Here is a 13,959-nt window from a genome sequence, read left to right as displayed (position 1 = left end):
GCGTGTTGCCTCCCTGGTGCCAGGGTAAGGGACATCACGGAGAAGGGGCAGAACATTCCATGGGGGTGTGGAGGCGGGGGGAGGGGGAGGGGAAGAGCCAGAAGTCGTGATCCATGTCGGAATCAACAACATAGGGAGGAAGAAGGTTGAGGTCCTGTAGTCAGAGATTAAGGAGCTAGAGAGGAAGTTAAAAAGCAGGACCTCAAAAGGTAGTTATCTCTGGATTACTCCCAGTGCCATGCGCTAGTGAGAGTAGAACTAGGAGGATATGGCAGGTTAATGCGTGGCTAGAGTCTAGGAGGGAAGGCTTCAGATTCTTGGGACATTGGGACCAGTTCTATGGCACGAGGGACCTGTTCAAGATGAACAAGTTGCACCTGAACAGAGCTGGGACCAATATCCTTGCGGGCAGGTTAGCTAGTGCTGTGGGGGAGGGTTTAAACTAATTCGGCAGGCGGTTAGCCACCAAGATGTAGTATTAGAAAGTATAAACAAGGTGCACAGAGGACTGGGAGAGACAGTTAGAGTTAGAAATAATATAGAATTAGGTGAGATCATAGAAAATACAAAGAGGTCTAAGTTAGGTTTGGAGCGCGTGTGTGTAAATGCACGAAGTGTGGTTAATAAGGTTGGTGAGCTGCAGGCACAAATAGCCACGTGGGAATGTGATGTAGTGGTGGTAAGTGAGACCTGGCTCAAAAAAAGGGAAGATTGGATGCTTACTATTCCTAGGTATAAGGTATTCAGGAAAGATAGGGAAGGAAAAAAAGTAGGAGGGTTAGCAGTTTTGATTAAGGAAAATATTACAGTGCTAGAAAGAGAGAATGTCCTTGAGGGGTCAAAGACAGAATCTATTTGGTTGGAGTTGAGAAACAATAAAGGAGCTATTATGCTACTTGGTATATTTTATAGGCCACCAAATAGCGGGAAGGAGATAGAGGAGCAGATTTGCAAAGAAATTACTGAGAGGTGCAAGAACTATAGAGTAGTGATAATGGGAAACTTTAACTACCCCAATATTGAATGGGGCAGTGATTGTGTTAAGGGCAGAGAAGGGGAGGAATTTCTGAAGTGTGTTCAGGAGAAATTTCTTGATCAGTATGTTTCCTGCCCAACGAGGAAGGAGGCATTGCTGGATCTAGTCCTGGGGAATAAAGTGGGTCAAGTGGAGAATGTCAGTCGGGGAGCACCTCGGGAATAGTGATCATAGTATCGTAAGGTTTAGATTAGTTATGGAGAAGGACAAGAAGCAATCAAGAATAAAAATACTCAACTGGAAGAAAGCTAATTTCAACAATTTGAGGAGGGATCTGGCCCGAATTAATTGGAGTCAAAGGCTGGCAGGCAGAAATGTAATGGAGCAATGCGTGGCTTTCAAAGAGGAGATGGTTCAGGTACAGTCTAAGTACATTCCCATAAGGGGAAATGGGAGGACAAGTGAAGCCAGAGCTCCCTGGACGACGAAGGATGAAGCAGAAAAAGGGGGCGTATGACAGATGTCAGCTTGATAATACAAGGAAGAATGAGGCTGAATATAAAAAGTACAGAGGATTAGTGAAAGAGGAAAAAAGAGACAGTATGAGAATAGATTGGTGGCTAACATAAAAGGGAATCCAAAGGTCTTCTATAGGCATATTAACAATAAAAGGGTTGTCAGAGGAGTGATGAGGCCGATTAGGGACCAAAATGGAGAACTATTGGTGGAGGTCCTAAATGAGTACTTTGCATCAGTGTTTACCAAGGAAGGAGAGTTTGCCAAAGTTGTAGTAAACGAGGAGGTTGCCGGCATACTGGATGAGATAAAACTAGATAAAGAAATACTAGGAAGGCTGGCAGTACTTAAAAGTAGATAAGTCACCCAGTCCGTACGGGATGCATCATTAGATGCTGAGGGAAGTAAGGGTAGAAATTGCAGCGGTACTGGCCACAATCTTCCATTCCTCCTTAGGTACAGGGGTGGCGCCAGAGGACTGGAGGATTGCAAATGTTACACCTTTGTTCAAAGAAGGGGAGAAGGATAAACCTGGCAATTACAGACCAGTCAGTTTAACATCAGTGGGGAAGCTTTTAGAGACAATAATCCGGGAGAAAATTAACAGCCATTTGGACAAGCATGGGCTAATAAAAGAGAGCCAGCATGGATTTGTTAAGGGCAAATCGTGTTTGACTAATCTGATTGAGTTTTTTGACGAGGTAACAGAGAGGGTGGATGAGGGCAGTGCTGTTGATGTGTATATGGACTTATAAAAGGCGTTTGATAAAGCACCACATATTAGGCTTGTTAGCCAAATTGAAGCCCATGGGATAAAAGGAGCAATAGCAGCATGGATACAAAATTGGCTAAGGGACAGGAAACAGAGAATTGCGGTGAATGCGTTTTCCAGACGGGAGGAAGCTATACAGTGGAGTTCCCCAAGGTCCATTACTAGGATTACTGCTGTTTTTGATACACATTTTTGACTTGGACTTGAGGGGTACAGGGCACAATTTTGAAATTTGCAGAAGACATGAAACATAGAAGTGTAGTAAACATTGAGGAAGATAGTAATAGATTTCAAGTGGATATAGATAGGCTGGTGGAATGGGCAGACACATAGCAGATGAAATTCAACACAGAAAAGTGTGAGGTGATACATTTTGGTAGGAAGAATGAGGAGAGAAAATACATGCTAAATGGTGCAATTTTAAAGGGGGTGCTTGTGCACAAAACTTTGAAGGTGACATTACAGGTTAACGAAGCAGTTAATAAAGCATATGGGACCCTGAGCTTTATAAATAGAGGCACAGAGCACAAAAGCCAGGAATTTATGCTAAACTGATATAAAACACTAGTTCGGTCCCAGCTGGAGTATTGTGTCCAATTCTGGGCACCACAGTTTAGGAAAGTCATGAAGTCTTTGGAAAGGGTACAGAAGAGAGTTACTCGAATGGTTCCAGGGATGAGGGATTCTAGTTACGTGGATAGACTGGAGAAGCTGGGGTTGTTCTCCTTAGAGCAGAGAAGGCGAAGAGGAGATTTGATAGAAGTGTTTAAAATCATGAAGGGTTTAGATAGAGTAAATAAAGAGAAACTGTTTCCAATGGCTGAAGGGTCAATAACGAGAGGGCACAGATTTAAGGTGATTGACAAAAGAACCAGAGGCGACATGAGGAAAAGCATTTTTACGCAACGAGTGGTTAGGATTTGGAATGTACTGGCGGAGAGGGTGGTGAATACAGATTCAATAGTAGCCTTCAAAAGAGAATTGTATAAATACTTGAAGGAGAAAAAATTGCAGGGATATGGTGAAAGAGCAGGGGGAGTGAGACTAACTGGATTGCTCCTCGAAAGAGCCGGCACAGGCTCAATAGGCCGAATGGCCTCCTCCCGTGCTGTACTGTTCTATGATTCATTAAATACAAAGTATATTTAAGTGTAGTTTATAAACACATGCCTAGAAATTACAGTTGGAGATATAAGTAGGCAAATACTTAACATTGTAAGATATTCCTCTGTCTGCTATTTTAGAGGAGGCATTAACCACTCTTATGCCTCACTCCTGCCATAGTTCCACTAGTGAGCCTGAATATTTTCAGGCCTGTTACCTTTATAGGCTACAATAAATGGATTAACTCCTGAATTATAGCAGACAAAAGAATACCATACAAACATTTGTCTGCTAATATTGCCATCTGTAACTTCTAGGTTATAATATTTTTTATCAAGTTATTTTGCAGATTTTACTCACCTCTTGTCTTGGGTCTTCTGCAAATCTCTGTATGACATACTTTAATTCCCTGAGAAAAAGTACAAGTAGATAATTATAAACCACCCAGCTCTTATTGTCTTAACAAGCAATGGGTATAATATAAATGTGCGATAGGACATTTTGCTAAAAATAAGATTCGTCTCTACCATTGCTAGTTTCTGCTGCTGACAGTAAATTAACTTGAAATGAGGAATCACAACAGACTAGAAGATCAGACATTAGGCCAAGACAGTACGTCAAGGCTTGATTACACTTTTTCAGATAAAAGCTTGAAATTACCCCAATTGCTGTTGTAAGTTGACATGACCGGACTCCTGCCCAACTGTGAGCAAGACCCCAGCCATTTCAATAGGTAAAATCCATCAAAAGGATTTCCTGGCTTTTTGTTAACCCTTTATCTGCTTTTAAATTGGAAATTCATGAGCAATCAGCAAGTGCTGCTGATCTGTCCTGGTTAAACATAATGGCCCAGAATTTCGGGTCTCCACGGGTGAGTACGCACGGGGTACTCACCCGTAGGCCCAATAGAAGTGCCGGTTTCCTGCATGCACTGCGCATGCGTGGGAAACCGGCATTTCCGTTCCTCTGAACGAAGGGGTTCAGAGGTCGAACGCGTGCGCAGGAGAGGCTGCGCGTGCGCATCGAACTTCATTTTTTTTTTTTTTTAAATACAGGTTTTCCCGGGAGGGTAAGTCTCCAGAATTTAGAAATGTAAAAAGCAGGCATAAGGCCTGCTTTTTACAAGGTAAGTGGTGAATTAATTAAAATTAAAACATTTTTTCCACAGGTTTATTATTTTTAAATACTTTAAAGCAAGGTAAGTTTATTTTTAGCCCCGTTAGGAAAAAAAAAAAATTTCAAAAATTTAAATTATTGTTTCAAATAGTTATTTCATGTAATTTATAGTTTATTTAGAAAATATGATTTAAAAACATTTTTGTTGAAGATTTAGTGCTGTTTTGGGGCCGTAGTGTTTATAAGTCTTGACAGCTCTTCCTGTCAGACTTATGAATGGAGCATTCCCTGCTCCAATTGGCTCCCCATGGCCCACGTGATCCCAGGGGACGCACTGAACTAACTGCGCCCCTGGGATACGCAAGCACTGCGCGCCGGCAGCTGGACCAGGCCCCGGATCGGGATTCCACGGGGGCCCAGAGCTCAACGGCCGGTGCGCAAGGTAAGTGCAGGTCGGGGGCTTACACCCGCGGGAAGCCCCTGACCTGAATTTCTGGGCCATTGTACCCATGCCAGCTGTACATCTATCTACTCATGTGAGCACTCAGCAGGTACTGAGTAGAAGCCAGGTGACATCACTGAGTCACTGTCTTTGTGAAGTCAGTGTTTTAATAAATTCTTTTCTTGGGTGATGGAGAGACTAGAGCTTGATGAGCCCTGCGTTATTTTCATCACATTCAAGTGACAAGATGACGTGTTTCAACATAATTTACATCATTGTATTGTTTGAAAACAAGATCTGCTCTCTATGTATTGATGAGTTATGTATCTTAGAATAGAACCATAGATCATAGCTGAAATATTTGATTATTGCATTATACCTATGTGTAGGTATATTTTCCTCTGGTCATTGTGAGTGAAATTATTGGTGGAGTATGTTAGCTCACTTTAGTAACTGAAGAAACTATTACTAAAGATGTCCAGAAGGCAGTGTGGAACTGTGGACCTATGATTATCCCTGCAGATATAACATGCTGTACTAGTGCACAAACCAATTGTGTTGAATTGTACAATTTATCACACAATTATATTGAAACTATCTAATCATGAATAACTGGATTTTTTTTTAAATGTCAGAATTATACATATGCACACACTACAGAAGTATACCCATAGAGTACCATGCAGTACATAGGCACCCTGCCAATGGAGAAGGTATGATTTATACTACTGACGCACAACCTTAGGAGCTGGAATGTCTCCTTCTCAGTAAATCAATAATCAAATATCTGAAGTATTCTATTTCAAGAGAATTCAATCCCATTTAATCAAACAATGTGCAAATAACATTCTTTAATAAATCACTCCATGTCATCCAGCTAAGGGACAAGATTAATTTAATGCATCGTGGGAACCATTTTTAAAAAAATGAACAAGAATGAGAGCTGATTAATTATCAGTATTTTACTGTACAACAATTCGGTGGTTTGGGGAATAAACAGGTGCATTAGGGATAAGCTCAAAGAGTCAGATGGGCCAGATTTAGCTGTAAATCTTATGCTGGGTATCCCTGGTTTAAGAGGCACATTTGTTCTCCATATATCTTATAATGGTTTCTCATAAGAACAATTGAAAGAAGGGAATAGTTTACTTGCTGGCCAGGGTGGGGGGCGGGGGGTAGGAAGACACAGTAAATGCCATTTATGCCTGCATATAAGGAATGCAGAGCATAAAGAAATGTCTCACAGTTCAGTATATTTTTGTACACGTACTTCACTGTTACACACTTGGGATATTAATGGAGAAATTAAATTGAACTGTAAATCTTTCAAAACAATATTTGCATTCATGAAAATCCCATCTTTATGAATTAAAACATATCAAGTATGTTACTTACTTTGCGAACTTCACATGTGCGAGTGCCCTGTTGATAAAATGCACAGAAATTTTATATATTCATCCTTAATACAACCGTGTAAAATTTATGGGTTAATTCTATATGGTCTATTACATTTTAAAGTATTTTTACAAAGAGATCATAAATTCCAGCCATAATATGTTAGATACGTAGAGAACAGAAATGAAAAGTAGCTGTTGATAAATTAAGGTTTTTTATTATCAATACTTAAAAGGTTCGAGGTGTACAGGTAAGTGCATGGGAATTTAATTATGGGCACGTGTAATTAGTATAATACATTAGAGAACCTGTAAAAGGTCATTCAATGGACCATGTTAGATTTAGCAAACATCTTAGTGAACTCTAGGATCCTATTTGCAGCTCACTAGACAACAAAATAAAATATCAAAATGTCATCCTTTGTTTTCCTTGCCTTGTTTATGAGTTTTGGTTGAAGTTAGCTGTGCTAACTAGATGACACATGTGACAGAATGGGCCGACAGAGGCTGACATAATGTAGACACATAGTGAGTCAGAAGATAGCTCAATTAAAACTTCTAATTCTCACCCCTAGGGTTATAATTTCCAAACCATCATACTCATTATTCTGAGTCCCAAGGCATTGCACTGCATAGCAGAGACTATATTTCATGCTGATCCCCTAGCTAAACAATGCAGTCTACATGAGAAACTTAATACGGGCGGTTTGTGAACTGCAACATAACTGCTTACATTAAAAGGAAACCACAGAAGTTATTCCCTTTAAGCTACAGAAATATCTTTTAATTTTGGACAATTGGCCACTGTTGGCTCACTCAGTAATACGTTCAAGTCCGATGGTCAATTTGTATTAGCTTTCGTTGAGGTATGCAAATCCATGCTTTGCCTCCAAAACTCATAAAACAGACACAAACCCAATCGTACTTAATTGTGGCTGAAAAGCATTTTCCAATTGGTGAGTGGCAATTTAATTGGAACTAAGAATTTAATTGATATTTTACCTCTGCATTTTGCAGAGTATTTGGACTATCAATCCCTATGTTGCAGTCATTGATTGCTTGCTTGAATTGCAAGCAGGGGGAAGATGCATTAGGGAGGCCAGTAGATGTCACTAAGTGGATTCTACTTAATGGACCACATATAAATGAAGGGAGGGAGTTAGCAAAAATTCACTTTGGGCTAAATGATCCAAGTTTTCCCAATATCTATAATGTAGCGACAAGTAAGAAAATGATTGGTTTGGCCAGAAACCCCTGCTCTCAGTACTGAGAACTTCCTCATGCAGGAGAGGGGCTGTGTAGGCAATGTGAGTGCAACATAGCGCAAGTCAAAAAAAGATGCCTACAGTATTCACTGAATAGATATTATTTCCATTGTATTGGTCTGAACTAATTCTTGGATTCTCCTCTTCGGGGTAGAGTTCTCGTGTGGTAGGATTTCCACCAGCCCCTATCCCATTTCCCTGGTTTGGGGGACATTTGATAGTCACGATAGGCTCCCAGTGGGATTCTCCCTACAAGACCATCTCCTAGCTGGGCTCCTTGACCATTTGTTCCAATTAATGATCTAATATTGTGTCTAGGATAATGTCCTTTCTCTTATCTCACCCATTATTGATTTCCCAATCTATTCCTGGTAAACTGAAGTCACCTATAACAACTGCATCTGTTCCTGTATGCTTCATTCAACATTCTTGGTTCAATGCCTCCTCCTGACCTAGTAGTATTTAGCAGATGCCCGTAAGTTATTTTGCTTTCTTCATGTCTGTCATCCATATCTACAGAATTTCCACCTTATACACACCAAGTTTATCTCAGTTTTAATTAAGTTCTCTTTCACATAAGTGCTACACCACTTCCCATGTTTATATTTTTATCTCACAAAATAATCTGTATTCCTGTATAGTCCTGTACATTTACCCACCCATGTCAGCATTGAACCAGGTGTCTGTGATAATTGTTCTATCACAGCTTCCCTCTCCAGCAAGGAGCTCTTCTAGGTTTCCCATTTTAATCCTAAGACTCCCAACATTCATATATAGGAGGTTTGAGGCTATCACTTCCTTCACTCCCTAGACTGATGTGTTTAATTATTTTGTCATTATATTCCCGGGTGGTTCCCTCTTTCTACTCTACCTTCGAGATCTTGCCCTTTTAGTCTAGAACCTTAACTCATCAAACTTTCCCTACATGAGCTCAATCTTACTCTATTCTACGTCACTGATTTATGTATGAATCATAATTTTAGCATTGTTCCCTCCCTTTTAGGATGCTTTACCGCCCACACTATTATGTTCCTTACCTTGGCAACTGGGAGGCAAAACTGTGATTTTCATATAAAAGAAAATACATTCTACAGGCAATAAATTTGTTCTGTATGTGCCTATACTTACTCTTTGGGAAAGGGAATGGGCTGAAGCAGGCTAGCAAGAGCAGGTCTCCAGTCATCATAATCTGACCTGTGGGATAGACAAACAGATCTCAGCTCTTGCACTAGTTACATTTCTGTTACAACAAACACACAATTTTTCTAAAAGTAAACAAATATATGAAACTACCTTGCATATTTCATCACAACTGATAACCAGAAATTCTGAATGTGAAAAACAAATGAGGTTCCAAAAACTGTTTAAGAACATAAGAAATAGGAGCAGGAGTAGGCCATACGGCCCCTCGAGCCTGCTGCGCCGATCAATGAGATCATGGCTGATCTTGAACCTCAACTCCACTTTCCCGCCTAGTCCCATATCCCTGGATTCCCTTAGGCATCAGGGGTAGGATAGGAGCGCCCAGTGTATTGGTGTTGGTTAGAATGTTCCAGAATATTTCTATATAAAATGATTTATTTGTTGGAAGTAAATATTTCATCATCCAAAGCCAGCCATTTACAGGAGTGAAATATAAAACTGTTGATACATTTGTGTGAATTTTCTGGTAATAACTCATAACTGCACACACTGTTCTAGAATGGATTTAAAAGCCATGATAAGACACAAGGGGTCATCTGCTCTTAAAGAGAATATGCTACCAATGAATATATCATTGGGAGTAAATTCTGGGTATTTTCCACCTATGTGAGAGGCCATGATAAAAAAATCACTCTGCTGCTGGTGAGATATAGTCGCTTTACACACTCAAAAAACACCAGGAGCTTGGTCAGATCTGCTGTTACAGACACATAGGCCACACTAATCAACAATAAGTCTGACAAGAACAAATTTCATATTACAGTAATACATGTTTGCTTCATGTAGGGATTTTTTCTACAGCATGAAATCCATGTTAAGATCAAAATATTCTTTTATAATTGCCTAGCTTTATCTGAACACTTAATTTTGGCTGTAGCTTGCGTGAATCATGCAGCTGATTCTACAGGAAAAGTGATGCAACGTAAAAATCTCAACCAGAAAATTACAGGGTAATCATCTAGCAAAACTTGCAGTGTTCCTTTCTTGACACCTTGATTTGTCAACATGTTTAGGATGGTTATGTTTTCCAGCCATACAAGTAAGTATGAGAATGATAGAACACTGCTTTCTATCTTAAATGAACAAATAATGCTTTAGATTGTATAGCAGGCTGTCAGTTGTGAAGATTGTCCTTAATGACTGATACTTCGTGTGGGATTCTGCTAAACCTATGAATTATAGATTTACCTTTACCTGAACCCTCCCTCCCTCTTAATAGTTTAAAGCCCTATCTCTTTTTAAAATTAATTCATAGGATGTGGGCGTCGCTGGCAAGGCCAGCATTTATTGCCCATCCCTAGTTGCCCTTGAGAAGGTGGTGGTGAGCTGCCTTCTTGAACTGTTGTAGTTCGTATGGTGAGGGTACTCCCATTGTGCTGTTAGGGAGAGAGTTCCAGGATTTTGACCCAGAGACAATGAAGGAATGGCGATATACTTCCAAGTCAGGATGGTGTGTGACTTGGAAGGGAACTTGGAGGTGGTGGTGTTCCCATGCGTCTGCTGCCCTTGTCCTTCTAGGTGGTAGAGGTTGCGGGTTTTGGGACTACCATCCTAGTTACTCAATTCGCCAGGACACTGGTCCCAGCCCGGTTTAAATGGAGTCCACTCATTCAATAAAGTCCCTCATAAGAGACTGTTAGCTAAAGTTGAAGGTCATGGAATTGAGGGAAAATTATTGACCTGGCTAGGAAATTGGCTGAGCGACAGGAGACAGAGAGTAGGGATAATGGGCAGGTAGTCTAATTGGCAGGATGTGGCTAGTGGCGTCCCGCAAGGATCTGTGTTGGGACGTCAACTATTCACTGTATTTATTAATGACTTAGATGACGGGATAGAGATCCACATATCCAAGTTTGCTGATGACACAAAGATAAGCGGCATTCTAAGCAATGCAAAATTGTCGCAAATGGATTTCAATATAGGCAATGTGAGGCCATCCACTTTGGATCTAAAAAGAATAGCTCAGAGTACTTTCTAAATGGTGATAATCTAGAAGCAGTGGAGGTCCAAAGTGATATTGGGGTCCATGTACATAAATCATTAAAATGTCATGGATAGGTACAAAAAAAATATCAAAAAGGCTAATGGAATGCTGGCCTTTATATACAGAGGACTAGAATACAAGGGGTTAGAAGTCATGCTGCAGCTATACAAAGCCCTGGTTAGACCACACCTGGAGTACTGTGTTCAGTTCTGTGCACCACACCTTAGGACGGATATACTGGCCTTGGAGGGAGTGCAGCATAGGTTTACTAGAATGATACCTGGACTCCAAGGGTTAAATTATGAAGCGAGATTATACAAACTAGAATTGTATTCCCTGGAATTTAGATGATGAATGGGTGATCTAATCGAAGTTTTCAAGATATTAAGGGGAAGTACAGGAAACTTTGAGCTATTCGGAAGTTGAATGTCCGGCAACTTTGATCTAACGGCAGAAATCAGCAGCCGTTTTGGTTAGGTGTTTTTTTTTCTCCTAGCATTCTTTTCACAGGCAGGCTCTGGAAAGCGTCTTTGTCGCTTAGCAACAGCTTCAGAGGCGCTTCCAAGCTACTGGGCCGAGTGTTTACAAGCTGTTGCTGAGCAACAGTGTTTGTGGTCAGATACGGCAGGCTCTAGAAAGCGTCTCTGTATCTTAGCAACAGCTTCAGAGACGCTTCCAAGCCACGGGCCGAGTGTTTACAAGCTGTTGCTGAGCAACAGTGTTTGTGGTCAGACACGGCAGGCTCTAGAAAGCGTCTCTGTATCTTAGCAACAGCTTCAGAGACGCTTCCAAGCCACGGGCCGAGTGTTTACAAGCTGTTGCTGAGCAACAGTGTTTGTGATCAGATACTGCGATGAAAAGCTCCTATCTGATAACATTGACGCTGGTCTATCCGGAGCTTTTAAAAAAACGGCAGTAGCTCGGTCCCATGGGTGCCGGATAGCACAAAGTTTCCTGTAATAGGGTAGATAGAGAGAAACTATTTGCACTGGTTGGGGAATCTAGGACTAGGGGGCTTAGCCTAAAATATAGAGCCAGGCCTTTCAAGAGTGAAGTTAGGAAACACTTCTACACACAAAGGGTGGTAGAAGTTTGGAACTCTCTTCCGCAAGTGGCAATTGATGCTCGATCAATTGTTAATTTAAATCTGAGATTGACAGATTTCTGTTAATCAGGAGTATTAAGGAATATGGGGCAAAGGTGGGTATATGGGATTAGGTCACAGATCAGCCATGATCTCACTGAATGGCAGAACAGTCTTGAGGGGCTAAATGGCCTACTCCTGTTACTATGTTCCTATACACAATCTAGGAGTCTGTATAAGAGCAAGGAAGTCTTGCTGCAGTTATTTAGGGCTTTGGAGAGACCACATCTGGGGTACTCTGTACAGTTTTGGTCTCCTTACCCAAGGAAGGATATACTTGCCTTAGAGGGGGTGTAACGAAGGTTGACTAGATTGATTCCTGGTATGAGAGGGCAGTCCTATGAGGAGAGATTGAGTAGAATGGGCCTATATTCTCTGGTGTTTAGAAGAATGAGAGGAGATCTCATTGAAATGTATAAAATTCTTAGAGGGCTTGAGAGTGTAGATGCTGAGAGGTTGTTTCACCTGGCTAGATAGTCGAGAACTAGGGGTCATAGTCTCAGGATAAGGGGTTGGCCATTTACGTCGGAGATGAGGAGAAATGTCTTCACTCGGAGGGTTGTGAATCTTTGAACGTCTCTATCCTAGAGGTCTGTGGAGGGTCAGTTGTTGAGTATATTCAAGACTGAGATCGATAGATTATTGAAGACTAAGGGAATCAAGGGATATGGGGATCGGGCGGAAAAGTGGAGTTGATGTAAAAGTTCAGCCATGATCTTATTGAATGGCGGAGCAAGCTCAAGGGGCTGTATGGTTTACTCCTGCTCCTAATTCTTATGTTCTTATGTTCTTAATGGTGTTATGATTTATCACTAATAGTTGATAGCTAGTTCGTTAATAAGAGAATTAACAGGTCCCTTCACAGAAAATGGAAATGGAGGCGGATTCAGGTGTGATGGTTGCTCTGCTGCTAACGCCCCCATTTTTGCCTAACAGCCATGATCCATGTTGTTATTTGTTTGGTAGGCTGTCTATGAGTCCTAACTGACAACACATGCTGGTAATCTACCTTTCCCTGTAGGCATTCTAATGGATGAGTTAAGCTCCCTGATGCCTGAGAAAGGTAACTTTATGCAGCTCACAATTAAGCATATGTCTGTCAGAATCTGATTAAGTGCTGTTCAATGATCACCAACTCTAAATAAGGTTACCATTTCCTTACTTCACCTACTGCATTCATTTTTAGAAAATGCAGACTGAGGTGGAGATTCCAGGAAAATTGTGTGCATGCTTGATACAGGTCTTTTGGCTGCACACTGAGCATTCAGCAAATAATTGTGAACATTTTAAAATCCGGAATACAAGTGCTCTGTCTCAATCTCCATTAAAGATAAGGGGGGCTAAATTGGATAGCCCCTGAAAACAGGCGCAGAGATCAAGATGTGCAATTTACCCTCGCCCATTCAATACAATGCAAGCAGCACACCATCTTCATGCTGCCTGCTCATTATCATGATTTCTGCACACACCAGCAGGGGGCCCAATATTTTTACTTGCTAACATTACTTAAAACTAGCCTGCACTGCGTAAAGCTAGCCTGCACCTCTTAAAGGGAAGGTGCATTGTGGCTGCTGGAGGTGCTGCATCATTCGGAATAGTGTTGTGCAACAAAGAACAATGGCTGACCATGGGAGAGAGCATTTGCCAAGGTTCTCCGACGCTGCACTGGAGGTCTTGGTGGAGAAGGTGGAAAGGAGGAGAGATATCCTGTGTCATCCAGGCAAACTCTGTGAAGGCAGTGCAGCCACGGCGCTCAATGCCAGGAATTAAGCCCCGAGGACCTGGATTTAGTGCCGCCAAAAGTTCAATGACCTCACACGAGTGGTCAAGGTGAGTGAATTCATCTTCAAATGCCATATCCTACCAACTGCACCACTAGCCTCAGCCACTGCTCTATTCACCACACCCCCATCACTCACCTACCAAAAATCTCCATCAATCAGGACTCATACCTAACATTCATATGCTTCACCTCACCCTCACACGCTTAGCACTGTTGCAAGCCTCACATCCGCATCTCACGGCTTGCACACACTGCCAGCT

The 13,959-nt window shown here is 41.4% G+C and overlaps 1 protein-coding gene across 4 annotated transcripts in view; it reads right to left on the bottom strand.

The window, feature by feature from the left end:
* cmip (c-Maf inducing protein) overlaps positions 1–13,959 on the bottom strand; it is a 251,793-nt gene that overhangs the window by 36,484 nt on the left and 201,350 nt on the right. For all 4 annotated transcript variants that reach the window (XM_085991750.1, XM_085991752.1, XM_085991751.1 and 1 more), the window contains exons 11-13: positions 8,714–8,779; positions 6,322–6,348; positions 3,729–3,777 (exon numbers count right to left, since the gene is read on the bottom strand). In XM_085991750.1, coding sequence (XP_085847876.1) covers positions 3,729–3,777; positions 6,322–6,348; positions 8,714–8,779 — 142 coding nt within the window. The remainder of the gene's footprint in view (positions 1–3,728; positions 3,778–6,321; positions 6,349–8,713; positions 8,780–13,959) is intronic.

Source organism: Somniosus microcephalus, chromosome 6 (genome assembly GCF_052327205.1).
Source record: "Somniosus microcephalus isolate GS21.2 chromosome 6, FLI_Smic_1.0, whole genome shotgun sequence".
In the NCBI taxonomy this organism is placed as follows: Eukaryota; Metazoa; Chordata; class Chondrichthyes; order Squaliformes; family Somniosidae; genus Somniosus; species Somniosus microcephalus.
Note: the sequence above shows the minus strand (reverse complement) of the source record. Positions and strands in the feature narration are given on the sequence as shown.